The sequence below is a fragment of the Bos grunniens genome, chromosome 8, assembly GCF_055505025.1.
Source record: "Bos grunniens cultivar Pamir isolate PY7600 chromosome 8, Bosgru_T2T1.0, whole genome shotgun sequence".
Lineage (NCBI taxonomy): Eukaryota > Metazoa > Chordata > Mammalia > Artiodactyla > Bovidae > Bos > Bos grunniens.
The window spans coordinates 44201540-44228493 of record NC_141172.1 but is presented as its reverse complement, the minus strand read 5'-3'; the positions used below and the strand labels follow the sequence as shown (position 1 = coordinate 44228493).

Genomic DNA, 26954 nt, shown 5'->3' with positions numbered 1-26954 from the left:
TACATGTTATATGTGAGCTGTAACTTTAAAAAAAAAAAAAACAACCTTATTTTCAGGCTCTGTGAGTTTCTCCATATAGTTGAAGTTGCTAAATAATTCATAGGCTTGGTGAAACTGTAATTTTAAAGAATTATTTCTCCTACCCTTGGTTGCAGTGAAATTTTTGTCACTGAGTCCCCTTTGAAGAAATGGATCTTTGTGTATTGGGATTCATCAGACTTGGCTGGAGCCAGCCGGGATCTTTTACCAGGTGTCCTAAACAGTGGAGTGTGTCATGGTCATATGTGAGCTGTCATCATTTAACCCTAGAACAATGAACATGAACGTGGTTCTCTTTTGTAAATCAATCACCGTAATAGCATCATCCTCAATCTTCATATTCCAACATGCTGTCTTGAATGGGAGATAGTGAACATGCCAGAAACTTCATACAGTCATGGTGTGTACCCCCTAGCCATAGCCAATAATGAGCTATTCTTGCCATTATACCAGTGAGAGTCTTGGGGCTTATAAAGTAATTTAAAATCTTTGTCGTATGGTTTTTATAGAGCCTTCTGTGTGCTTTTTAATTTTATTCATGAATAAAATGTTAATAAGGAATGAAGCAAGATGAGATGAAGAAAATATCCCCATGGGTATGCATTGTCCTTGTGAACACTCTCCCATAAGGGCAAAGTAATTTTTGTTATTATTGTAATCTTAAAAGATTCTCAAATATTGGTTAAGTGCTTTGTGCATGCCCAGGCACTGAGCTGATTCTGTGTGCATTGTTACCGATTAATCCTCATGTCATTCCCAACCCTCATGTCATTCTCAAAAGAGTCAGAGAGGTTGGGAACCTCGCGGTGAGTGGTGAAGCCAGGATTCACATGCAGTGCAGGTCTGCCAGATGCTGTTGTTTGAGTGCTTAGCCCTTTCAGTATCCTGAAACCTGAGTTGCAATCTTACTTGTTCTGCCACAAGAGAAAATTAAAACGTCAGTATTTTCAAAGGAGAAATGTAACTTGTGTTCCCTATAATCACCTATGCTTTTGAAAATGGACTCTAATATTGGAAAGCCAGAACATGGTAGCTTTGAAAACTTGACCAGTGTCTTAGGAATTCATTGACTTTTTTTTTTTAAACTTCCCGCCAACCAGGAGCCTTTCTCAGGGCCTTCCAAGTCCTGGGCTCTGTGGCACAGAATACTTGTGTCTTCACTGGAAGCCTTCTCTGATCCAATGGTCTTTCCTCCCACCTGCTCATGTCTGCTATGGCTGCTGTCATGTCATATTTTAATCAACCGGGGAGACAGCGGGAGTGTCCCAAAGGATTCTTGTGTCAGTGTACCTTCAAAGGTCTACTTAAAATTAATTCACTTACAACAAATGCCAAGATTTCAAAGAAGTATGGGGAGAAAGGGATTTGATTAGAACTTTACCTTGAAACAACCCACTCCAGTATTCTTGCCTAGAGAATCCCTTGGACAGAGGAGCCTGGTAGGTTACAGTCCACAGGGTCGCAAAGAGTCGGACACGACTGAGTGACTTCACTTCACTTCACTTTACCTTGAAAAACAGTACTAAAAATTACAAACATAAGCTTAGTTTATTTTTTGATCAACATGTCAATTATAACTTCATCTATATATGAACTCTTAGAGAAGTATTTTTTCAATTTATCTCATTGAAGTATAGTTGATTTACAATGTTGTATTAATTTCTGCTATGCTGAAAAGTGATTGTTATACATATATATGTTATTTTTCATATTGTTCTCCATTATGGCTTATTACAGGATATTGAATGTAGTTCCCTGTCCCCGGTAGGACCTTGTTGTTTATCTATCCTATATATAATATGTAATAGTCGGCTTCTGCTAACCCCAGACTCCCAATCTGTCCCTCCCTCCTCCTTCCTCCCTCCGTCTTGGCAACCATAAGTCTGTTCTGTCTGTGAGTCTATCTCTGTTTCACAGATAAGTTCATTTATGTCATGTTTTAGATTCCAATAGTATTTGTCTTTCTCTCTCTGACTTCTCTCTGTATGGTCTCAGTCCATCCATGTTACTGCAGATGGCATTATTTCATTCTTATTTGTGGCAGAGTAGAATTCCATTGGCTATATGTACTGCGTCTTCTTTATCCATCCTTTTGCTGACGGACATTTAGGTTGTTTCCATGTCATGGCTACTGTGAATAGTGCTGCTCTGAACATACGGGTCAGTTCAGTTCAGTCACTCAGCCATGTCCAGCTCTTTGCGACCCCATGGACTGCAGCACGCCAAGCTTCCCTGTCCATCACCGACTCCTGGAGCTTGCTCAAACTCATGTCCATCAAGTCAGTGATGCCATCCAAACATCTCATCCTCTCTGAACATAGGGGTACACTTATCTTTTTAAATATAGTTTTGTTTGGATGTATGCCCAGAGTGGGATTGCTGGATCATACTCTATTTTTAGTTTTTACGGAACCTCCATACTGTTTTCCATGGTGACTGCACCGATTTACACTCCCAACAACAGTATGGGAGGGTTTCCTTTTCACCACACCCTCTCCAGCATTGCTCTTAGTGTGAAGTGATACCTCACTGTAGTTTTATTTTCATTTCTCTAATAATTCATGGTAATGAGCATCTTTTCATGTGCTTATTGGCCATTTATATGAATTTTTTTGAGAAATGTCTACTTAGTTCTGCCCACTTTTTTTTTTACTGGGTTGTTTGTTTCTGTTATTGAGTTGTATGAGCTAAGAGAAGAAGTATTGACTTAAAGAGTCATAATTTTTCTCAGAAAAAAGTCATTGAATCATACACTAGAACAACTGCCTTCAGTTCACACATGACTCTTGCAGCATGAGCAGAAACAGTCCTTTCAATCAGAGAAAGGACTATTTCAGCAAAAATATTTAAAGACTGTTTTCCCAAGGACCTCTATTATCAGATGTTCCAGTCATGCTTTTTTTTGAAGCACCTCTAACATCATTATTGGCAATGGACAGGGAGGCCTGGCATGCTACAGTCCTTGGGGTCACAAAGAGTCGGACACAACTGAGTGACTGAACTGAACTGAACATCAGTATCCTTCCTTTTTTCTCTTTTTAATTGTTAACTGGTGTAACTCTACCAACTTTTTGATGGCTCATAGTGGGTTTGAGCAGTTCTCCAGTTTTACCACCTTCAGTTTTGAGATTCTGCTTTTTCTTTATTTTTGCAGTATTTGCACTTCTGCCCTGCAGTGCAGTTGCTGTTTTGTTCTGGTTTGGTTTTGTCTGGGAACACCAGATGGTCCCAGCAGTCAACAGAGATCAGCTGACAAAGATGTGGACCAGACAGATGCTAGTGTTTGAGAGGGAAGACTGTGAAGACAGACACTAACCCTGCAAGTAGTTGGCTCCTCAGTGGTGGTTTTTATGTTAAGGCGACTTGCTTTCTCAGGGACTCGGTGACATTCCTTACAGAGGACATCTTGCATGTGTTCATGGGTCTGTCTGCCCTGCCAGACCGGGAGCTCCTTGGGCACAGGCAGGGACCTGGGCTTCTCCAGACACTTATCAGCACTTCCGCATTAGATAAGTGAGTGAATGACCCAGGTCAAGCTCACTTTTTTGTCTTTTGACTAGAATTCCTCCAGAAGTCTCTCACCATCCCCGTACACCTCTCCACATCACAGCCTTGCTCTCAGCACTGCTTCAGTCCTTAGGCTTTTCTGAAAACAGCACTGTCCATTTGGAGAGAGCCAGGGGTTCTTCACCCATAGCCTTGGGGTGTTCTCAGTGTCATTCCGTCAGCTTTTCTGGGTGAAAATGTGTTCTTTCTGCAGATATCCAAGGATGAAAGAGGATTAAGGGAAAGGGAAGACCAAAGTGGTAACTCAACCCCTCAGTCCTTTAGATCTTCCAGTTCAATTCAGGAAATAGTTAATAAAGTGCCTAGACTGTGCTTCTCCAATGAGGACAACAGGCCAGTGACTTATAAAGAAAATAGCCTCTGGGCAGAGAGTAGGCACAGTCTGTCACCAAGTGGGGCTCCAGTGACTGGTCCCAGCCCTGCTGTTCAGCCTATTTCTCCCCTCCCTGCAGAGCTGTGCTTCCCTCCCTGCCTCTGTTTCTAGTTCCCTCCCTCTTCCCAATCCCATCCTGCTGCATGGAGACCATCCAGTTTTAAGGGCTCAGCTGAAGCAGTGCCTTCCCAGTGCAGTAGCGCTGCTGGTACACACTCCTTCCCTCCTGCAGAAGTGGGCCCTCCCAACTCTGTGTCTCCGTGTATGAATGCGTGTCTCCACCACCTGCCGTGGCGCTGACTTCATACGTTTCCTCCTCCTACCTGGAAAGGGGTGGATGGAACAACCACAGCATCTCTTGCCTCTTTGTTTCTGGGTCCAGTGCTAGGAACACAAGGAGGCACTGAAATATCTACTGGAGGAATAAATAAGTAATAATTAATCATGCACTGCTTTTCACCCCTGCAAGCATAGCCTGAAAGTGCCATGAACTGTTTGTCTGTCTCACCCCCAACCATCAACAGTTTATGTGCCCCTAGGAGATGTCCAGTGAATGAAAATGACTGATTGGCTTTCCCTCCAGATGCTGTTGCATCCTCGGACCTAAGGATAGGATTATCTATCTCTTGTCCTGGCATTAAAGAGCCTAAGTCTGAAGACTGGGAGCTCTGCTTTTACCACCCCAGAGCTGTGGTGAATCAGCTAGAACATAATCTACAGAAAACAAATGGTTGAGCTTAAGGAGACCTCCTGTAATTCCAGAGCAGGGAGTTGTCAAGTCATCTTTGAACAGTGCCTTCCTAGAGACCCAGGCACTTGCCTTTGTGAATCTCCAAGCCCACCTTTGCTTCCCACCCTTGGTCTCATTTGCCTGAAATTGAATATCCATCCAGTAACCCAGAAAGCATGAGACTCCAGACAGAAATATGTAATGATAGTTTTTACTTTTGCGAAATTTTGCCTCCAATACATTCTTTGAAAGTAAAAACTATTTTCCAATTTCTGGTTTTCTCTCTGCTCTTCAGCATATGAAGAGGCAGAAGTTGGGGTGAGGGGCAAAGGGCTTTTAAAGCAGACATTTGAGATGAATTGACATTAACATCTTGGTTTGGGCTCCATGGAGTCTGTGTCTGCTCTGAAGGTGTTTTTGCATCTTGACTTTGTCAGCAGTGGTGTAGCAGGTAGTAGGCTTCCAGGTAGGGTAATCTCTTGGGGACAGTTTTGTGCTTTAAAGGGACTTTGCTGGAGCTAAGGTCAGAGTCTTCACAGGCAAAGCCATTTCTCTAGTTTTCCAGTTCAAAATGCAGATGTAGCAGAGTAGGGGTCCCATAACAGAAAGAGGCTTATCACTGACCTCTAAAAATAATACAAGAAAGTAGTTATTGACTGCTTTTGGCGCAACTTGGAAAACATGGTAAGGCTGAAAACCACATTGACATCATTTATTCAGTAAACATTTAGTGAGTGAATCCCTGCTGTTCACGAGTGCCCAAGGCGAGGCACTCGGATCACCAAGACGAAGACAAGAGCTTTGCTAAAGAGTTCTTGGGAAAGGGGAGGCACACAGAGAAACAGATAATTAGAAAACCTGGGACGTGCCATCAGGGGAGAATAGTAGCTTAAACAGAGTCTGAGAAGGCTTCAACAAGATGAGCGCTTTCGAAGGAGAGAACAAGGGAGAAGGCTCTAGGTGGAGGTCAGTAATTGCTTGTGCAGATAGAAGGAAGCTCAAGGGACCTCATGTGCATGTGGAAGGCTAGGGACGGGAAGTGGCTTCTAATCAGGCCTGGTGTGGGTCCCGTGAGAGCCTCGGCGAGACATGCGCACCAGAGTCACATGTGTACCTCTTCCCGGGGGTCCCGTGGTGGGTGACTGGCGCTGGTCACCAAGCCTTATTGTGGGGTCGGACCTGCCTCTCCTGTACCCCAGCCTGCTCTGCAGATAACCTGTCTTCTCACATCATCCAGAGATGACCCGGTGCTCACAGCACTGCAAAGCCTCCGTTTTTAGAAGCTTTGCAACAGAAGCTAATTAGAGAAATAGGCACTGTGGGATACTTTGGGAGCATTTTTTTTTTTTAATGAAAGTGATACATTGGCCCTCAAACAAAGCAATTAAAGAAAAAGCAGCTGTGCTAGCTTCCCCAGGGATTAGACCTTTAAAATCTTTGTGACAGAGAAAATTACTTGGGGAAAAATAGACATAAATATCTAAGAAGTGCTTCATATTTGAAAAACTAGGAAAATTTAAAGGCATTAAATTCTCATGAAAACTTTACTCCATTAATTTTGAGTAGGCCAGACATAGAGCTAACTCAGCAAGTCCCCACCACCTCTCTGGGGTGCCAAATGAAAAGTTCTGTGTGTTCTTTTCAGAGGCACACAGGGTACCTTTCTTGCATCCAGAGACTGAGGGGCTCAGGTACTTTGTACCTCACGTCACCCTGATGTGTATCCTCTTGGCTTAACTATGGAGCAGCTGATTTCTGCACGTGAGTGATGAAGAGGCTCGCTGGTCCTCACCTCTCTGCTCAGAATCAGGTACATCAGCTCATAGGAAACACATCCAGGCCTCGCAGCAGCAGGTCGAGACAGCACCATGTCTGTGCGCGTAACTCTATGTCTCACCACATCATCCTTCAGTTCATTGGGTATTTCCTGTAACTGAGACTTTTTGGAAAGAATGTATTGTTTTTATGATTTCACCCAGTGCTTGCTGACCCCCCTGCCATGTATGAACATGCCCCCTCCCCTCCTCTGCACCACACTCCATGGAACGTTCACCTTCCCCAAGCAGAGATACATTCCTGATGTCTCTGTACCCCCGCTTCCCCTGGGGCTTGGTCTGTAGAGATCAGGAGCAGGCTCAAGCTACTGCTCGTGTGATTTTGCTTTCATTGCCCAGCATGTACCTCTCCTCACTCATAGCCCTATACTTCCTCAGAGAATAGATCTTTACCTGGACTAGGTTTTATGCCTTCCATCAAACAAGCTGTGAAGCGGTGTGTTCTTGCTCTCAGAGGACCATGGCTACAGAATTCTTAAGCATCCCTGTGGCTCACCTGAAGATTTTCTTCATCCCCCAGATTTTGGGAGCATGCAGAAATCTTCAGGGATCAGCTGAGGAGAGTTTTAAGCACCTTCACTGGCCTGGAGCTTCAGATCCATTCAAGCAGGGCCCGCAGAGGGAGCCTGAGCCCATCACCTGGGGGCAGTAACATGCCTGATGGAACCCCTGCTTTCCAAACCTTTTCTAAGTCTTTTTCTTTTTCTTTCTCTTTTATTATTAAGTACATCAATGAGTATTTAAAAGTGTTTTTTTAAGTGGAGAAAGGAGAGGGTGGGACACATTGAGAAAGTAGCATTGAAGCATGTCCATTACCATAGGTAAAATAGATAGCTACTGGGAAGTTGCTGTGTGACACAGGGAGCTCAACCTGGTGCTCCGTGACAACCTAGAGGGGTGGGGTGGGGTGGGGTAGGGGGTGGGAGGGGGAGGTTCAAGAGGGAGGGGAACGTATGTATACTTAGGGCTGATTCATGTTGTGCTATGGAAGAAAGGAACACAACGCTGTGAAGCAATTATCCTCCAATTAAAAATAGATTTAAAAAAAGCTGTGTTTATTATAACAAATAAAACAGTGTTCTCATCACCTAATTTGACAAATGGAAAATTGCCAGTAATTTTGAAGGCTCCTTTCTTCTCTTCCTCAAGTCTATACCCTTCTTCCTTCTCCTTATTTAATAAATTATTTCATTTTCCTTGTTTTTGAAGGAATCAAACTGTGGTTTTGGTTTTCTGTGCCTTTAACCTTTTCTTAATATTCTTGAGATTTAGCCGTGTTGTATCTTTTATTGTAGTTTGTTCATTTTAAGTGATAAGCCTTATCTTTAAACATATTGCTTAACAAAGAGTTTAACTCTTCTAAGAGTCACCAAGGTAATGTTGTTTGAATGCTGAAATATCTCTGTTTTCCGTGGCTGCTGGATTAAATCAGACAAAATATTTTACAACTGGTTCAGTTTCCATTCATCAAAACCAGTCCCAGCTGCCTCTTTAAAAATTTATGCTTTAATTTTTACTTTTTCACTTAGGTCATCTTAGGCAGGTAATTTTTTAAGACATTTAGCATCCAAAGTCTTTGTATCCTTCAATAAGAAAAATGTTTTAAAAACAGAAACCACTTGAGTATCACTATTAGCTTTATTCATCTGTGCTTTAAGTTTGGTCGTCAGCTCTTGCTGTGTTTCAACACTTGGCCTGAGGTGGTGGATGAGGGAGAAGGGGAACTGTAAGGGCCTCTGAAAACAGGGCAGGAATTTAAAGAAAGCTTGACAAATCCAAGCCTTCTAGGTACCGTTGGCACTCTGTTCCAGGAAGTTTTCTCACTGCTGAAATGTTCTTCAGTCGTGTACAGCTCTCTCCTGTCTCCCCAGGTCCCTAAGGCCAGGTGGTTCACCCCGGCGTTCCCTGTGCAGTTCTCACTGTTTTGCTTTGCTGTCTGTTTTCCAGTCCCCATCTCCGGGCAGTTCCTCACCCCTGGGTGCAGAGTCTTTGAGCACACCCCTTCATCCTGGTGACCCCGCGGAAGCCTCCACAAATAAAGAGGTAGGATACCATTTTGTCTCAAAAGCCATCAGTCCATTATGTTTTATTTCAATTCTGGTTTATGCTTTACCCAGCCTCCCATAGAGCTGCTGACCCAGATTACTGTAGGGAGAACAATCCTCATCTCTCCAGCACGGAATTCAGTGATTAAAGCTGTGCCATCCCGTTCGATAGCCACTAGCCACTGGTGTCTATTTTAATTCATAAATAAGATGAAAAAGTCACTTCCTCGAGCACACTAGCCACATGTCAGGTGCTCAGTAGCCACATGTGACTAGTGGCTATTGTACTGGAAGCAGAGTTGACAGAACATTTCCTTGATTGCAGAAAATACTGTTGAATGTGAAACATCAAAAACGGTTGAGCAGTGAGGTTATGAGCCTCGATGCCATGGCATTACAGTTGCTATGTGGTTTGGGAAGTGGGCTGGTTTCTTAAATACTCATTTATTTCAGGCCCAAGTAAAATAGCTTTTTGACAACAGGGCGACTGCTTGTCCTGTTTATTTGGGGTAGTTCTTGTTCATACTTGTTGTCCAAGCAGCACACCGGGTGAGCACCCCTTCTCACTCTAAAGCAGTGCTGTTCTAGAGGACTCCCTGTGATGCCGGGAATGTTCTGCTTCTGGACTGTCGTGTTTGGTAGACACACACCAGCTGTGTGTGCCTTGCTAGCCCTGGAGATGCGGCCAGTGGCACTGAGAAACTGAATTTTTCATTTTATTGCATTTTAATTAAATAACTATGTGTGGCTAGGGGCTGCTGGGAAGTGCAACTGTAAAGTGTCTCTTTGAACAGCCAATCCTATGGTCACCCTACTGATGGAGGCCATGCTCTGCTCTGGCAGAGAATATTTAAGAGAGAAGATGCTGCTGGCTCCTACTAAGGTTTCTGAGGCTAGAAAAGGGCAGGTGTTTTTCCCTGAGGGGGAAACATTGCCTTCTTCAGCACCCATTGTCCTTTTACTCCTGGCTAACTGCTCCTCCCACCTGTGTATGAACTAGCATCAGGTCAATACTGACCTGCACGATCATCTTATGCGTGGGCTCAGCTCGCTCTAAATATAGATAATGCCTAATCAGCACTGGGGATATTCATGAAAGAGATAAACCACATAATGAATGATTATCTAATTTTCCTTCCTTTTTGCTGATAAAGAAAGTTAAATTCAGTGGAGAAAGTGATCTCCATTTTAACCTGAGTGGCGATCACTTCTAAAAAGGAGTCTTAGTTAAAATTTACCTTTGATGTATCATTGAATACACATCCGTTTGCCATTAAATATTCATGCAGGGGAGAAGTATTTTTTATTAATCTATTCATATTAAAGCAAACAAACACAGGGAGACAGTCTCAGAAATGACACCAATATTAGAATTTAGATTTGAAATATGTTTTGTCCTTCTCTGGTCTTGATCAGGCCTCGGGAACAGGAGTAATGGGGTTACGGTTTCTTCTGGCCCTGCACCCCTTATATTTTATTCATAGCACATGAATAGGTGAGCACAAATGGCAAGAAGAAAAGCCACAGTGATGATAACAGTAATGAGAGTTACCATTTCTTGAGCGTTTATGCATTCAGGCACCAGGCCAGGCAAATCACATAGTATCTCATTTAAGCATTAAATGACTTCTATGAGGTAGGAATTATTGTCTTCAATTATTAATGGAGGAAGCTGAGAGGTTAAGTAACTTACCTTACATCCCAGATGTCACAAGTAGTAGGGCCAGGTTTAAAATCCAGAGTTCTGGAGAGCCCAGGCTCTTAACATCACAATCTGTTGTCCCTGGGGTAGAGAGTACTTGCAGGACATACACTGTATGGACAGGTAGCTTGTGTGTTATTATTTCAATGTTCAGGCCTCCAGGCTCTACACACGGTTTGAGTGACCTCTTAAACATCCCAAAGATTTGGCCTTTATCTTCTTGAATGTGTCTCTGTTAATTCTTGAATGTTAAGGATCAACTAATGTTCATTTCTGTCCACATGTGAGAAAACAAAGGGCTCATCAGACATCTGAATATTCAGCATTTGATTATTCATCAGATATAATAAGCAAGGCAAATTTGTTAGTTTCCCAGTTCCTACAGGACTTGGCACATGTTTCTGCATATCTTTAGAAATAATGATGAAAATCCTCTTTGTGTGCAATAATTAGAGATTCTTTCATTTCACAAAACTCTTAAAAAAAAAAAAAAAGTTTACTACCCTAGAGACTAAAGAAAGCCAGTCATGAGCCCATGAATAGAGAATACACGAATGAACCAAATGCCCTGCATTGTGACTCTAAAGAAAATGGCAGCTTTTAGAGCTGTAGACTAATGCGATTCTTGTAGCTTCTGCTCAAATCTGAGCACTGTCCTTGAGATTAGCATTCAGAAAAGTATCCGAATAGTCCAAGAAAATATAAATTGGCTTCTTAGTTGTACCTGGAAGTTAAACCATTTTGATTAGATGAAGTAAAGCCCTTATTGCCCCTAAATGCTGAGGGCAAGGAGAGGGAAATGGTTGGGGAATAATAATCTAAAAGTCTTAGGCCCTTGTGAAGAAGCTAGCTTTCATCTGCATACCATGAAATTATAGATTTTTTTTTCTTTAAAGCAACAGAGTTTAAGCCAGCAGGCACTCAACTGGGCCTGTCTTCTCGTTTGAGTAAATAGAAAGTAAAATTAATGTAAAGCATTTTTGAACTTGGAGTTCCCTTTTTCTCCTGTCCACGTAATCTGACGTTCACTAGGTGTGCATTTTTCCGTAGATGCTCTAGCAGCCAGTGACTTTTCATTCCTGGTGAACTGTGTCCTTAGTGTCCCGAAAGGTGATTCTTTTCTGAAACCAGAAACCCGCCTTTGGTATGAGGAGCTTTTTCATCCCAGTGAGCACATCTCCAGCACGTTTACTGAGATTACCCTGCATTGTGTATTGTGTGATTAGTGTTGAATTCTTGTCCTTGTCCTGGGTTGAGTTTAAAGTCTTAAAATTGTTTCTTTTACTCCCTCCAGTTTTTCACATAACAGCTAACACTACTGTTTTTTTTTTTTTAATATTATGCAAATTTAATTTATCATCCCTTTACCATTCCCATCTTCCAAATGAAGAGCACTGTATAAACTGTATCAAGGTGTTCCCCATGATATCCCAGCCATCACACAGGCCCCTTCCCTCTGTCAGTCCACTAGGCACCCCAGAGTATTCCATCAATTCAAGTCACCCTACTGAGCAGCTATGTTTTACTAGATGGTCTTGTTCTGAAATCATCACCTGACACCTGGTAGATTCTTAGCAGTGGAAATCCTCAGGCTTTCTGAAGATAACCCTTGGCCATGCAGACTCTGATTTTGCCCATTTTAGGGACTCTTCTACACTAGCTCTCGACTCTCCTACAATGCTCACATCATCCTGCCCCAGACTGTCAGCTGCAAATTCTGTTACTGGTTGAAGTAGAAATGAATTACTGACTCTTACTCCACTGAGAGTTATCTCTGGGACATTGGCTTATGAAAGGAACCAAGGGTTAAGTGTTGGTCCTCTGAGAGCTGGCGTTTAAACTGTCATCCAGTCAGGTTCTATAAACCTTCTAACTGATTATATCCACTTCAAGGATGCTGTTGGGAGACTAACCTTTGCTATGGGGTTTTACTTAATATAAAAAATGCCATTACATAAATCATTATTGTGACAGATTTTTTAACTGCTTCTTAAACTTCTTTGTTTATTGGGCTCTTATTTTAAGAATAATATACAATACATGGTAACACATAATAATGACTTATGTAATGGAATTTTTAAACTAAAATACACCAGTAAGAGATGAAAGGAAGAGATAAAAAACCCTAGCAACCATTTTTAGCACAGTGAGAGATCAGACCTAAAGTACAAACAAAATTTGCCCTGCAAAGACCTAAAGTGGAATAAAATTCTCAAAGGGAATTCTTAATTTTAACATATAATCATATTATTGGTGCTTTTACTAATCAACAGTTTCTCACACACCTAGATTCTTACAAATATAAATGGAGCCTTTATTGTTACTGCTAATTATGAATTTTGGTCCATGGATTATTTTTTAAGATAACAAACATTTCTCTGATTATGGAATGTAGGGTTTTTAGATTATCTAAAATATGAATGGATGGTTCTGGGCTTCAGGTAACTTTTAATAATAAATGCATATATTTATTCACACTTCATTTTCTGTAGCCAAAAATGGTTGACATCTGTTAATATCTGCCATTGGTGATGTATTCATTTTTCATTTTGCATGGATGGTTGTGTTAATGAATTTTTAATGATGCTTTGTCCTTTTTGAAACTTTTTGTCTTATTTACAGTCAAGAAAAAGCTTGGCTTCATTCCCAACCTACGTTGAAGGTAAGAGCTGAAAAGGAAATACTAAACACTGAGTCATTCATGAATCTTTTAGCATTTTGGGTATTGGAAGAACTGGGCTGTAAGATACTAGTGGGAAAGAAAGGCCACAAAGTCACTTATTCAGTCTTAGAATCTTAGACTAAAACAGCAATAGCCATGAACCTCTCAAAGACCCTCCTCCCTATCCTTGCTGATTCTGTCCAGGAGACGGTGAGGCTGAGGGGTGCTGGGGGGTTTTGCCTAGCCTAGAACTGGCCATATTGGATTCAAAACCCATGTCTCCTCATCTCCAATCCAGTATACCTCTTGCATTCATCAGGAACCATTCAATTAGAAACAGTGTTTAACTAAGGGGAAAGTTTAAAAAAAAAAAAAAGTTCCCAGTAATTCCTGTCTCTTGCTTGGGTGAGCTAATAATAGTAACACTTATCAAGCTCTCTTACTCTGCCAGGTACTGATAACTAATTGAATCCTCAGATTGATCTTGTGAAGTGGATTTTATCATTATCCCCGTGTTATGCATGAGAACTAAGGCATAGAGCGAGGGTGAGCAGCCTTCCCAAGATCCTGCAGTGAGAGTCGCAGAGACAGGCTGGGAACCGGCAGTCTTAACTTCACCGTTCTCCATGGGATTGATAATCTATGCAGGACAGCCACGTGGTTGTGCAGACTAGGCACCGCAGCTTGAGGTTGGACCACACAGATGGCACGACTACTGATCCTCTACCAGGGAGGATGGCAGATGATCTGAGGGAGCAGGGGCATTATCATATCCTTGAAGGAGGGTTTTCTAGGGGCCATAGGATACCCAGACATTGTGTCTGACCTTCAGGTTCCATGTCTGTTCCACTGCCCGAGGATAAATTACCTGAATTCATAAACCTTCCTTTGAACCCTTTGGCCTGAAGCCCAGGACAAGGTCGTTTCTTTCTTGAGTAACCTGGAAATTATATGCATTGTTTTTGCAAAGACCCAGAACTCCAGAAGAGCACTTGGGGGAGTTTTCAGGAATTTAGAAAATATTCTTCGAGATTTCCAAGCTCAGCATCAACATGAATGTGAAGATATAATGTGTGTGCTTGTTCACCCATAGAGCAACACAAAGGCATCACTGAAAAGGAAAGTCTGCAATTCTTTGACTTAGGAGAAATATAACTTTAATTTTTTTAACTTTAAAAAAGTTACACTAGCACTAAGTGTAAAATGAAATTAGGATTATTTTTTGTGAGTGTAATACAGTGACATTTGATTCTAGTCAATTTCCCTAGAAAATAATTGACATAAATTGTATCTCAAATATGTATTTGTTTAGGTCCAATATTTCTCTCTCTCAGCTTCTTGACATTTATATGGTTGCTTAAATATCACCTGAATTACTCTTAAACACATCTACATATTCATACTTAACTGTGGTTGAAAAGGGACCCTTTTCAGTAAAGAGAGCTAAACCCACCGATGAATATATGATAGTGGAAATCCCATAGAGAAAAGAAATCCCAAAGAGGAAAAAGATGTTTCATTTTTTTTTCTTTTAACATTCATTATTTTCACAAAATAAATGGAAGTCTTTTAAAAGTTGCTGTTCTGGATGAGGTCTTTTTTTCTCTTGGTTGTCAAAAATGATTACATTTATGTAACATTATAAATCCATCACTGGGATTTATGATGATATTTTACTTTTTACAAGACATAGTATAGATCCAAACTTGTCCATGTATTATTTTACTTTAACAGTGCTTCCCTGCTGTATAACTGAAGTTATACATTGTAAATAACCTGAATTCTGCTCATATCTGTAAAACCTTCAGGGTAGGAACCGTGTGTCTTTCAAGAAGCACACAAATGACTGGCATGTGATAGAGGCAGGTTTGGCTGTATCCCTCAGTGTTTGTCCAGAAACCTTTCTCAGAAAGATTGAGAATCAGAAAACTTAACAGGTTTCCTGATTTAACTTCTACACAGATGCTTTGTGAAGACCTTTCCTAAAACAGTTAATTTCTTTTTTTCCACCAGCGCCCTGGTTTTAGGAAAACAAATAGATTACGTTGTCTGTACCCTGAGAAGTAGCTTATCGTGGGAACCAGCTGTTTAAACTCAAGATGAGCTTGATGTGTAAGGATAAAAATAAAAATCATTCTAGATTAGCTCTTCAAGAGGAAAAGGCAAATTGTTTCCATTTCGAGTTGTCTAAGAGCCTGAGTTTTTAACAGTGGGTTAAAAAGTATATTTTAGTCTTTCCAAATATGGCATTCAAGCCAAAGAAAATACATATGTTTTCACTGCAGAATTAAAATGCCTTTCTTTTCACATCTGTTGTAAAGTTATGTATTAGTCCCAACACGTTTTAATTTCCAGTGGGGTTTGTAGGTGATCATGATTAGAATCAAACTTCCCAGGTGACTCAGTGGTAAAGACCCTGCCTGCCAATGCAGGAGACATGGGTTCTGTCCCTGGATCAGAAAGATCCCCTGGAGAAGGATATGGCAGTCCACTCCGGTATTCTTGCCTGGGAAATCCCATAGTCAGAGGAGCCTGATGGACTACAGTCCATGGGGATCGCAAAAGAGTCAGACACAACTGAGCAACTAAACAACAGCAATGGTTAGAATCAGATGCCTCCATGTTAATTATTTAAAATTAAAGGTTTGATTTGAAAGGCTGGTGAATGAGAACAGAAAATTCCAAATTTCCTTGGAATTGGTATGCATGTGGATCCAGGCCGGGCACATTATAGCAGGTAAGTCAACAAGGTTATTAGCACGAGACCATGACTCTGGGGTCATGTTACCTCTCTTACAGACTTCAGGTTAGAGGCTCTTTGGGGAATCCAGACATTCTGCAGCAAATACTCATTTTTCTGATTTATAATATTTATTTCCCCCATTATGGATAAAATGGAGGGGGTAGGTGATATGAATCAGTGGCAAGCAAAGGAACTACTGGATGATGAGGCTGTCTAACAAGATGGCCTTCTGCTCATCTAACCATTTGTCCAGCAAACGTTTATTTGATACCCACTGTGTGAGAGAAGCTGACTAGACCCAGGAGAGCCAGACGTGATGGTATAGTGTTCCTTCTCCCAAAAAACAGCATCATTTAGCAATGAATTTTATATTTTATGTTTAAATAAATATTCACATTGTTTCTCATAGTAAATGGTCTGGGTGAAGTAGATTCCTCTAAGGAAGAATTTGCCCTTCTGTTTGAAAATGAGGGCATAGTGAAGGGAGATCAGAGAGATGCCTTAGACTCTCAGGTAGATGCACCTGCTCAGGGGTGTCGGGAGCTGACCACCTGTGTTGGAGGCGTGTAGCAGAGGGGAAGGGGCATGATGGGGGGCACACGTGGCCTCACTCATCACCATGGTCTGTGTGTTACAGTTCCTGGACCTTGTGACCCTGAGGACTTGATTGATGGAATCATTTTTGCTGCTAATTACCTTGGCTCCACCCAGCTGCTCTCAGACAAAACTCCCTCCAAAAACGTGCGAATGATGCAGGCCCAGGAAGCAGTAAGCAGGATCAAGGTGAGGGGGTGCCCTGTGCTCTGAGGGGGGGTGGTGGGCCAGTGTGGGCAGCTGAGCCGTCCATAGTGGTCACCCCGCACCACATGTCCCAAGTTTAGTGGAGTGGACTGAGGTGACATGACAGGCAGGGCTTATACCTGTACCTGCCAAAGTTCTCAACAGAAAAATGATTTGCAAAGTGTGTTGGAGTCTTGATGCATAAATGCTATATAATTTGATTGTTCTTAATGGCCAGCCTTGAGGAAGAAGTACATATGATGATAAGCTTTGGAAAAGTGGAAAGATGAGAAAGGACAGCATTTTAAATATTATCTTTCCAATATGTGAGCCCTGTATCACTGCATTTCTGCTGACAGAGATCAGTGCCTTGAACATTCATGCTACAGAGTGGTTCAAACTAGGTGTCATTGCTTTCGAACCTGTCGATCCTGTTCAAGCTAGATTGAACTGGCTTCAGTTCAGTCGTTCAGTCGTGTCCAACTCTTTGCAACCCCATGGACTGCCACACACCAGGCCTCCCTGTCCATCACCAACTCCCAGAGCTTGCTCAAACTCATGTCCATTGAGTCAGTGATGCCATCCAACGATCTCATCCTCTGTCATCCCCTTCTTCTCCTGCCTTCAGTCTTTCCAAGCATCAGGGTCTTTACCAGTGAGTCAGTTCTTCACATCAGGTGACCAAAGTATTGGAGCTTCAGCTTCAGTCCTTCTAATGAATATTTAGGACTGATTTCCTTTAGGATTGACTGGTTTGATCTCCTTGCAGTTCAAGGGACTCTCAAGAGCCTTCTCCAATACCACAGTTCAAAAGCATCAATTCTTCAGCACTCAGCTTTCTTTCTGGTCCAATTCTCACATCCATACATGACTACTGGAAAAACCATAGCTTTGACTAGATGGACCTTTGTCGGCAAAGTAATGTCTCTGCTTTTTAGTATGCTGTCTAGATCAGTCATAGCTTTTCTTCCAAGGAGCAAGTGTCTTTTAATTTCATGTCTGCAGTCACCACCTGCAGTGATTTTGGAGCTCAAGAAAATAAAGTCTATCACCCTTTCCACTGTTTCCCCATCTCTTTGCTGTGAAGTGATGGGACCAGATGCCATGATCTTCGTTTTTTGAATGTTGAGTTTTAAGCCAACTTTTTTCAATCTCCTCTTTCACTTTCACCAAGAGACTTTTTAGTTCTTCTTCGCTTTCTGCCAGAAGGGTGGTGTCATTTGCATATATGAGGTTATTGATATTCCTCCCAGCAGTTTTGATTCCAGCTTGTGTTTCATCCAGCCGAACATCTGGCTTGATGTACTCTGCATGTAAGTTAAATAAGTGGGGTGATGATATACAGCCTTGACGTACTCCTTTCCCAATTTTGAACCAGTCCATTGTTCCATTTAGTCTGGTTCTAACTGTTCCTTCTTGACGTGCATACAGATTTTTCAGGAGGCAGGTCAGGTGGTCTGGTAGTCCCATCTCTTTCAGAATTTTCTACAGTTTGTTGTGATCCACACAGTCAAAGGCTTTGATATAATCGATAAAGCAGAAAGTAGATGCTTTTCTAGAATTCTCTTGCTTTTTCTATGATCCAGTGGATGTTGACAATTTGATCTCTTGTTCTTCTACCTTTTCTAAATCCAGCTTAAAACATCTGCAAGTTCTCAGTATATGTGCTGTTAAAACCTGGCTTGGAGAATTTTGAGCATTACTTTGCTAGTGTGTGAGATGAGTGTAATTGTGCGGTAGTTTGAACATTCTTCAGCATTGCCTTTCTTTGGGATTAGAATGAAAACTGACCTTTTCCAGTCCTGTGGCCACTGCTGAGTTTTCCCAATTTGTTGGCATATTGAGTCCTGTACTTTCACAGCATCATCTTTTAGGACTTGAAATAGCTTAGCTGGAATTCCATCACCTCCACTAGCTTTCTTCATAATGATGCTTCCTAAGGCCCACTTGACTTCACACTCCAGGATGTCTGGCTCTAGGTGAATGATCACACCATCGTGATTTTCTGGGTCATGAAGATCTTTTTTGTATAGTTCTTCTGTGTATTTTTGCCACCTCTTCTTAATATCTTCTGCTTCTGTTAGGTCCATACCATTTCTGTCCTTATTGTGCCCATCTTTGCATGAAATGTTCCCTTGGTATCTCTAATTTTCTTGAAGAGATCTCTGGTCTTTCCCATTCTGTTGTTTTCCTCTATTTCTTTGCATTGATCACTGAGGAAGGCTTTCTTATCTCTCCTTTCTATTCTTTGGAACTCTGCATTCAGATGGCTATCTTTCCTTTTCTCCTTTGCCTTTCACTTCTCTTCTTCACTCAGCCATTTGTAAGACCTCCTCAGACAACCATTTTGCCTTTTGCATTTCTTTTGCTTGGGGATGATTTTGATCACCGCCTCCTGTACAGTGTTACAAACCTCTGTCCATAGTTTTTCAGGCACTCTATCAGATCTAATCCCTTGAATCTACTTGTCACTTCCACTGTATAATCGTAAGGGATTTGTTTTAGGTCATACATGAATGGTCTAGAGGTTTTCCCTACTTTCTTCAATTTAAGTCTGAATTTAGCCATAAGGAATTCATGATCTGAGCCACAGTCAGCTGAACTGGCTTGCTTCACCTAAAAGAAAGCATTTGATCAGATCTACTCTGGCTAATCTGAACCAAGTCAGTGCAAGGCTAACTCGGTTCAAACCAGTCATAACCTGTTTGCATCTGTATTGTCAAGATTTAAAAGGAGCGAGCTTCTTTGATCCCTGAAACCACTTTTGTCTAGTTTAAGTCATTCACAGCTAGTTTGAACCAGCCAAACTAGCTTGAACTGGTTTGAACTGGCCTGACCCCATGGAAATGCAGCCTCTAGAATACCCGCCATGACGCTAGTGCCCCTAGAACCGTGGACAAGCCAGTGGTGACAGGGACCCTGATGGTGCCATCGTGTCATTCAGGTGCTGCCAGCACCTAGAACCCCTGAGGCTGTTTTCAGCTAGAGCCACAGGCATTTCATCACCACTGAAATCAGAGCTGGGGACTTCGAGTGAGTTGAAATAGCTTAGGACTTGCCAGATTGGGTTCTGTCAAGTTTCCATTGGTCAGAATCAACACCCTTCTCAAGGGACTGTTCCCTTTACATGTCTTCTCTCTCACACATGCCCAGGCTTCATCCTGGGCTTTGTATGGCAGTGTGGAACAAGAAGCAAGAGTCCTTAACTTTCTTCATCAAGGGAAAGAATATTTGTTGAGCATTTATGTGTGCAAGGCTGTGCAGGGTCCTGGGAGGGAGGAAAAATAGTGATTTATAAGGTGAGATCCTTACACTCAAGTTCAGCAGCACACATGAGAAGTGAATTAAGCCAGCAAGTATACAAGGGGGTGCCGGAGGAGGAGAGAGGGGTGTCTGGATCAAAAGGCCACAGGAGTGTGGGGAGCCCTTGTGAGGTGAGACACTGCCTTGAAGCCTGAGGGAGGAGAGAGCAGCAACCACGGAGGTCATGGAGGTCACACGGAGCAGGGGTGGTACTTCACGTCCTTCTACCCCCACTCCCCCCCCTCCTCCAGGGCTGATGCTCGTCTCACGAATTTGCCCAGGCTCTGCTATGTCCTGAATAGTCGACAGGGTCAGCGCTGGCCCTGCCCTTCATTACCCATCACTGCACAGGAAGCCCATGCTGCAACTTTTGATAGCATTATTGACAATTTATTGGCTTCCCTAGTGGCTTAGATGGTAAAGAATATGCCTGCAATTGCAGGAGACCCAGGTTCGATCCCTGGGTCAGGAAGATTGCCTGGAGAAGTGAATGGCAACCCACTCCAGTATTCTTGCCTAGAGAATTCCACGGACAGAGGAGCCTTGTGGGCTGCAGTCCATGGCATTGTAGAGTCAGATACGACTGAGCGACCAATACTACTACTACTATTTCCACTACTGCTACTACTGAGGCTTTAGGATGTATGATCCAGAGAGTAATTTACAACTATATCAAGTCCCACCCCTACCTCCAGAGGTGCATCTTACCCTGTGACTCCCAACTAGACCACTTCCTGACAGTGTATCAGACCGACCCTCCTACCTCTGGGTCTCTCAGACACAATAATGCTGCTGGTAGAATCTTAGGTTTCTGTTGAGCTGTCTGTCAGAGCTTGCTTGGTCTCCTTTTACCCTCTCCCTGAGCATAAAGAGGTGACATCAATACCTGGAGATGTCCCCACAGTGTTTTCCATGTTAATTTAGGATCTCCCAGGTGCAGAGTTCAAGAATGCACAAAACTCCCTGGGAACAAGCTGCTTTTCAGGGACTGTCCTGCCTTATCTCATACAGGAGAACTTGAAAAGCACAATCTTTAGGGACAGAGTTCTGACTCCTCATGTCCCCACAGTTACCAGATATGATTATAATTTTGTTACATCAGCATTTGTTAAGTAAACCCCCAGGTGAGCAGAAGACTACAAGAGAAATTGAGATGGAGAAGTTTAAGACTCAGCAGTCCTGGAGGAAGCACCTGCACACCTAGAGAGGCCATGTGGGGAGGTCAGGCAGGACCTGGGCCCATGCCTTCACTGGAGTCCATGGGTAGAATGCTTTGAGGTTTCCAGATGAAGGCCAGATTGGTCAGTGCAAACCAAAATGGGGTCTTGGTGAGCTCAATGGAGGTATTAGCTAGGGGCGCCTTGGCGAAGGCCCTGGGCAGCTGGGGGAGACAAGGGCTGATGAGTGGGGGTGGGGTCCCTTTAGGAGCTGACATGCGCATGTGACTCTGCGGGCTGCTTTCCACAGCATTTGCGTGCATGAAGGGAATAATGTCAATTTAAGGTTCATGCAGGCTGCTTAGCCAAACAGAATGGATGCTGAGGCAGTAATACCATGGAGTAACTTAGCTGAATTCTTGACCCAGCGCTTAGTTTCCAGGGTTAATAATGGTACGGTTAGCTCTCCCTGGGTCAGTGGGAGTGCAGAGACCCTGGATGGTTCTCTGATAGACAGGGACCACCAGTAAAGGGGGTATTTGGAAAAGAGGCAGTGCTTTTGGTTGTTGTCGTGTCGCCTGGGACATTTTTATTGGCATGAGAGGCTAGAACCAGAGATCTTTGCCACCCTGTTAGGTCCAAGATAGAGCCACGTGACAAAGATTTATCTCCTCCAGATTGCTAGAGCACCCTTCCCTGTCAAGGCACACTACCCGGGTCCATTCAGGTGAATCCTCCAGAACAAAGCAATAATCCACTCCCGAAAGAGTACTGAGGAACCCTGAGACCAAGCATTGCATGTTGCTTTGAGATGAGTTTTTCCTGGTTTCTGTTTATTGACTTCCTGATGGGTCGTCCTTGACTCCCACAGCTAGAGTCTGTCTGTCTGCTGCCCTGAGACACATGTGTGTGTTCAGTGACCTTAAGGGGACAGCAGGCACAGACGCATCACCCAAATGTAGGGCAGGTCTGGGGAAAGACCCCAGACTCCAGCATCCCCATGCCAGACCCCTCCAAGCACCAAATCCTCTGCACGGTATACTTTCTGATTTCCCCAGTGGTTTCTGAGAGTGTTCTTTTCCATTTTTAAAGTCCAGCTCCCTGATGAGAAACCAGAAAGTTTACTTTTGAATCTTCAAAAAGGATTAGTATCCAGAAGTTCCACAAATCATTTGAACAAAAAATTAGAAGGCTTTGTCAATCAGAACAGGCAAGACAGGCTCTCTGATTATAAATCCATTTTAGACCTGCCTAGAGCAGAGTAAGCAGCTGGAAAATGTATATTTATTTTTACAGCAAATTGCTCTAGTGTGAGGAATTCATTATAGAGTGGTGAGATTAAACAGTCGCATTTCATGTATAAGTATCGTTTCACAATGTGCTTCTTGCATCTGAAGGGAATGTTGCCTATCATTAAATATTTTCTGCCTCGTGTTCCTTTTACATCCATTTAAATGCCTGTCAGATTGTTTGCCTTTACACCCAGCCTGCCACTTTTTCAAATTATAAGTGGAGAAGGCCGCGTTCAGAACCCGTGGTTTATTTCCTTGCCCCCAAGTTACTGTGGGAATGGTGCACAGAGACTTCACCACGTGCACAGGGAGCCAAGGGGCCGAGAGCGGGTCTCCAGATGAACTCGGGTGGTCCAGGGAAGCCTGCACTGGGGTGCCCGCATGCACTCCCTCCTCTGAGGAAGGTGCTGCACGCTTCTTCGTAAAGAGGCTGGCCTTTCAGGAATGAGTTACCCTGGGCCACCTCTAGAGAGATACAGAGCAAGCAGAATGAGGCTACCGATTTTCTAGCCACGTCCATCCAGGAAGGAAGGGGGAAGGGATGCTCTGTGGATTTATTTAGAAATCCATTTAGTGATATCCTCACCACAAACTGGAGTAATTCCTGGCTTGGTGCTCTCACCTACATACAGAAGAGCTTCCTCCTTTCTTTCTCTGATTCCTTCTGCCTGCCTCCCTCCCTCAGGGACCCCAGCTAGGCCCTCTCCTTCCTCTGCCTGCATTGTTTATTTGACCCGATGGATGCCAGGGAGGCCTTCCTCTCAGGACCCCCCTGTGGCCCGTGTTTGAGGTGCTTTTGCTCTGAGCCAGCTCTACCCCTGATGTTTGGGTTTCCATTTCAAAGCAGGCTTTAATTCCTGGTCTGTCCGTCAATTATGTGGTGTCTGTCACTCACGTAGCACCAACTGTGGGCTGACATTTAATAGTGATACTGGCTTTACACTTGGAGTCTGAAGAATTGCAGTTTTCTTAAATTACAAATAATGTGCAGGTTTATTTGCCAAAACTGGGGGGAAGATTTGGAGTTGTGGTTTTTCTAGATATGAATCTGGCTCAAAAAGCAAACTGTCCCTATGCAAGATCCCTGTGACAAGGCCTCTTAGCAGATAAAAATCAACCACGTCCTTGACCCTGAGAAACCTGTAGTCTTGTGAGGGAGCCAGGGAGAGTGTTTAGGTAACCGAAGTACAAGGCAGACTGAGGAATCTGTAATTAAGACATTTCCATCTACCAAAATGTAAGATACAAGGTACATCTGAATGCAGCAGCGGAGTTAGAGGATATCTGCCATTTTTTTTGCAGTTTTTTTTTTCATCTTTGCACCCTTCCTAATCTATTCTTTCTGCCTTAGTTCATCTGTTTTTGAGAAGTAAGAATAACCTTCCAGAAAGCTTCCCATATGATCTAGAAATGCATTAGAGCAATGGTCCTCAAAGTGGGACCAGCAACAGCATCATCAGCTAGGAAATTGTTAGAAGTACAGACTCTCAGGAGTTTGTTAGAAGTGCAGACTCCCAATCCAGTCAGAAACTCAGGGAGGTAAAGCCCAGGAACCTGTTTTCATAGGCCCTCCAGGAGGTGGTAATGTGTGCTGCAGGTCGGGAACCACCCCCTGAGAGAAGTGTGGCCCATCCGTCCAGTGTGAAGGAGCCTCTGTTCCCTAGCTGTGCTCTCACATTCTGGTCAAGTGCAGCGCTTCTCGCTGATGGAGTTCTATTGGCAGACAAACACAAGAAACGCCACCACATAGATATTTTTGGTATCTGTCACATGTATTATCCTAGTGAAGGCTCTGAGAAGTCCTGTACTAAGGAGATTTAATTCAGTTTGTTTCACCAGAAGCTTCCACAATTACTTGAAAGCAGAATACATAATCCCTATGGTGATACCTAATCGTCTTGTTGCTGGGATTCTTTTAAATATGTTTTAGGAAAAACTTCTAGAGGGAGCTTTGCCCTACACTCAGTATCTAAAGCAGGCAGAGGCATCCCCTTCCGAGCCCTCCCACAGGTGGGAACCCTGCCTTGACCCTACCTAGAGAACCAGTTGAGAAGCCTGTACAGCAAGCTCACTCACCTCTTCCTCTCACTGCATCTCCATGCTTCATTTCACCCTCATTCCCACTTCACTCTCTGCTCCTCCACCGAAGACGGGGTGAGCTGCTGAAACTGCCTGAGCTGTAGAAACTGCTTCATGTCCACGCAATGTGGTGTGTTTGTCTCCATGGCCTTTTGGTATTGTTTTGGTCCACACATTTTTGTAAGGTGTGTTCATTATCAAATATTCTTACATCTGTCTTTACTAGCCTGCCCCAAAAGATCAGATTTTTTTTTCCATTCTTTTATGGAGAGATTTTATTTAGGTGCTTCAAAATTTAATTGTAAAATGAGAATTTCTGTCAGTGTTACCTTGTCTAAGCCAGCTGATTTCCCATCTGACCTGAAGAAGTCTATGGTCGATAAAGAAGATATTGACATGGATAGCAGCCCCTTTACATACATTATCTCATTTACTCCTCCAAATGGAGAGGGTGGGAAATCTGTGAGGTAGGTATCATTAACCCCATTTTACAGACGGATTGAGACGGACTGAGAAGTTTATAGATGAGAAACATGTCCAGCTGGCACTGTAGCAATTTGGAATATATTAGGTTTCCAGTTTGATTATCTCTTCTGCCACTTAATAGCTGTGTGACCTTGGGCAAGTTAATGAGCCTCTCTGTGCCTCAGTTTTCTCTTCTGAAAGATGAGGATAATGTACTGCCTGCCTCACAGGGTTATTGTAAGGTTTTATACTGTTACATGTGAAGTGCTTAGAAGGATATGGGCATGTGCTAAGTGCTCAGTAAGTGTTAGCTGGGGAAAGAAAAGCTAGAATGGTCAGAGGATCCCAGACATAACTAGCCTTAGAGGGTCTTAGCAACAGCGGGTACTCAGTACACGTTGCGGATGGAGTGATTGGATGCACAGTGCTGCACGTGTCCTTTGGTGATCGCCAGCCTGCTGGTGGTGAGCCCCAAGTCTCGTGAAAGCCAGGGCTTTAAATGGATGTTATCAGCCCCTGCTTCAAGATGCATGTGGGCCTTAAGGCTCTAAGTCCTTTCTCTGCTGCTCCAGCTTCTCATTCTGGCCCTGACCCCCATAAGATTTCCAAACTTATGCCTAAATTTTTAATTCTAACTTGTTTCAGGGCACTTGGACATCATAAGTGATTTAAGGGTGGTGTTACTCTTAAGTGTACAACATATTTTTGACTTCATAAAAAAATACTCAAAATTCCTTTCATGAAACTTGGTTTGCCTTTTGGATCCTCTTCCTCATCACCCATCCCAGTAAAAACAGAAAGTGGGCGTTTTGTTGGTGGCAGGCTTGCTTTCCTTTGAGAGGGGCCCTTCAGATTAGATTTCTCATCCTGCAGGTGAAGAATTTTGACCAATGGCCATTAAGTTTTGGTATCAAAAATAGTGGAAATGCACATATTACTGCCGTATCATTTCAGGGGAGGTAAGACAAAGGTTAGGCTCTTACAGCAGTTGTCATCTTGAGGGTTATAACTGGTGCAGATCAGGAATCTGTGTGGCACAGCATCAGCCCGGGGCCACTCCTCAGATGCACAGATATTTCCACTGTCATTGCAGCAGTTAGGATAACGCTTGCAGTTGCTGCCTCCAGACTTCCCCAGAGTAGACTATTTCATCACTAAGTCTTGACCATCAGTGTGAGCTGTGGGGCTGGGGCTGCCCTGGTCTGCTGGGTGTACCAGATCAGCTGTTCAGTGTTTGGATGGCTGACTCATCCAGTTTCTCCGCCATGAGGTTGCACAGACAACACAAGTAGTTGCTTATGAGGTAGTGGCGTGTTGCTGAGAGCAAGAGCTTTGGTGCCAGGTGAGTACCAAGGGTGTGAGGGAGCTGCTCTTCCCACACCCCACCCCCATCATCACAGCAGTGCCCGTGGTTCGGCCACTGACTCACCATCATTCAGGTAATGTCTGCGTGTATATAGCAGGCCTTACCAAAGCCAAGAGATTGCATCCCAACCCAGGCAAATTATAATCATCTAACATCATAATCTTTTAAGAGCAAATACAAATAGAGTGCTTATAACACACCAGGCACTGTTTTGAGAGCATTGTGTATACAGCTGACCCTTGAACAACACAGGTCCACTTATACCTGGATGTTTTCCAGGAGTAAATAGTACAGTATTATGTGGTCCAAGATCAGTTGACTCTGTGATCGGTAGACTCTAAGGATGCAGAATGGTGGGTGCAGAGGAACCAAGCTATGTATTCAGAGGGCCAACTGTAAGTGATACACGGATGACCCCGTGGTGGTTGGCACCCCAACCCCACATTGTTCGAGGGTCAGCTGTACTCATTTTATCCTCAACAGTCCTATGAAGTAAATTCTGGTTTTACCTTCATTTTACATTTGAGGAAACTGAAGCACAGAGATGTTAAGTGTTTTGTCCCAAGTCACATGACTAGTACGTAGCAGAGCCAGAATTCAGTTTTGGACAGTCTGGCCTCAGAGTTTCTACTCTTATAGAACTCTGCTATCTTGAATAAATCTTATATCCATTTCTAGTTAGAAATAGGCTTTATTGAAGCCCTGGTGGCTCAAATAGTAAAGAATCTGCCTGCAGTGCAGGAGATGAGAGTTCGATCCCTGGGTCAGGAAGGTCCCTGGAGAAGAGAATGACTACCCACTCCAGTATTCCTGCCT

General features: G+C 43.2%; 1 protein-coding gene and 1 long non-coding RNA gene across 4 annotated transcripts in view; one reads left to right on the top strand and one right to left on the bottom strand.

The window, feature by feature from the left end:
* Positions 1 to 26954, top strand: part of APBA1 (amyloid beta precursor protein binding family A member 1) — a 233165-nt gene that overhangs the window by 183133 nt on the left and 23078 nt on the right. For all 3 annotated transcript variants that reach the window (XM_086415469.1, XM_086415467.1, XM_086415468.1), the window contains exons 3-5: positions 8492 to 8587; positions 12914 to 12953; positions 16334 to 16479. In XM_086415469.1, the coding sequence (XP_086271595.1) occupies positions 8492 to 8587; positions 12914 to 12953; positions 16334 to 16479 (282 nt within the window). The remainder of the gene's footprint in view (positions 1 to 8491; positions 8588 to 12913; positions 12954 to 16333; positions 16480 to 26954) is intronic.
* On the bottom strand, positions 4905 to 7183 carry LOC147367000 (uncharacterized). The gene is made up of 3 exons (XR_015169699.1): positions 6938 to 7183; positions 6502 to 6648; positions 4905 to 5335 (listed from the first exon to the last, which is right to left on the bottom strand). It is a non-coding gene; the product is annotated as an uncharacterized LOC147367000 (long non-coding RNA).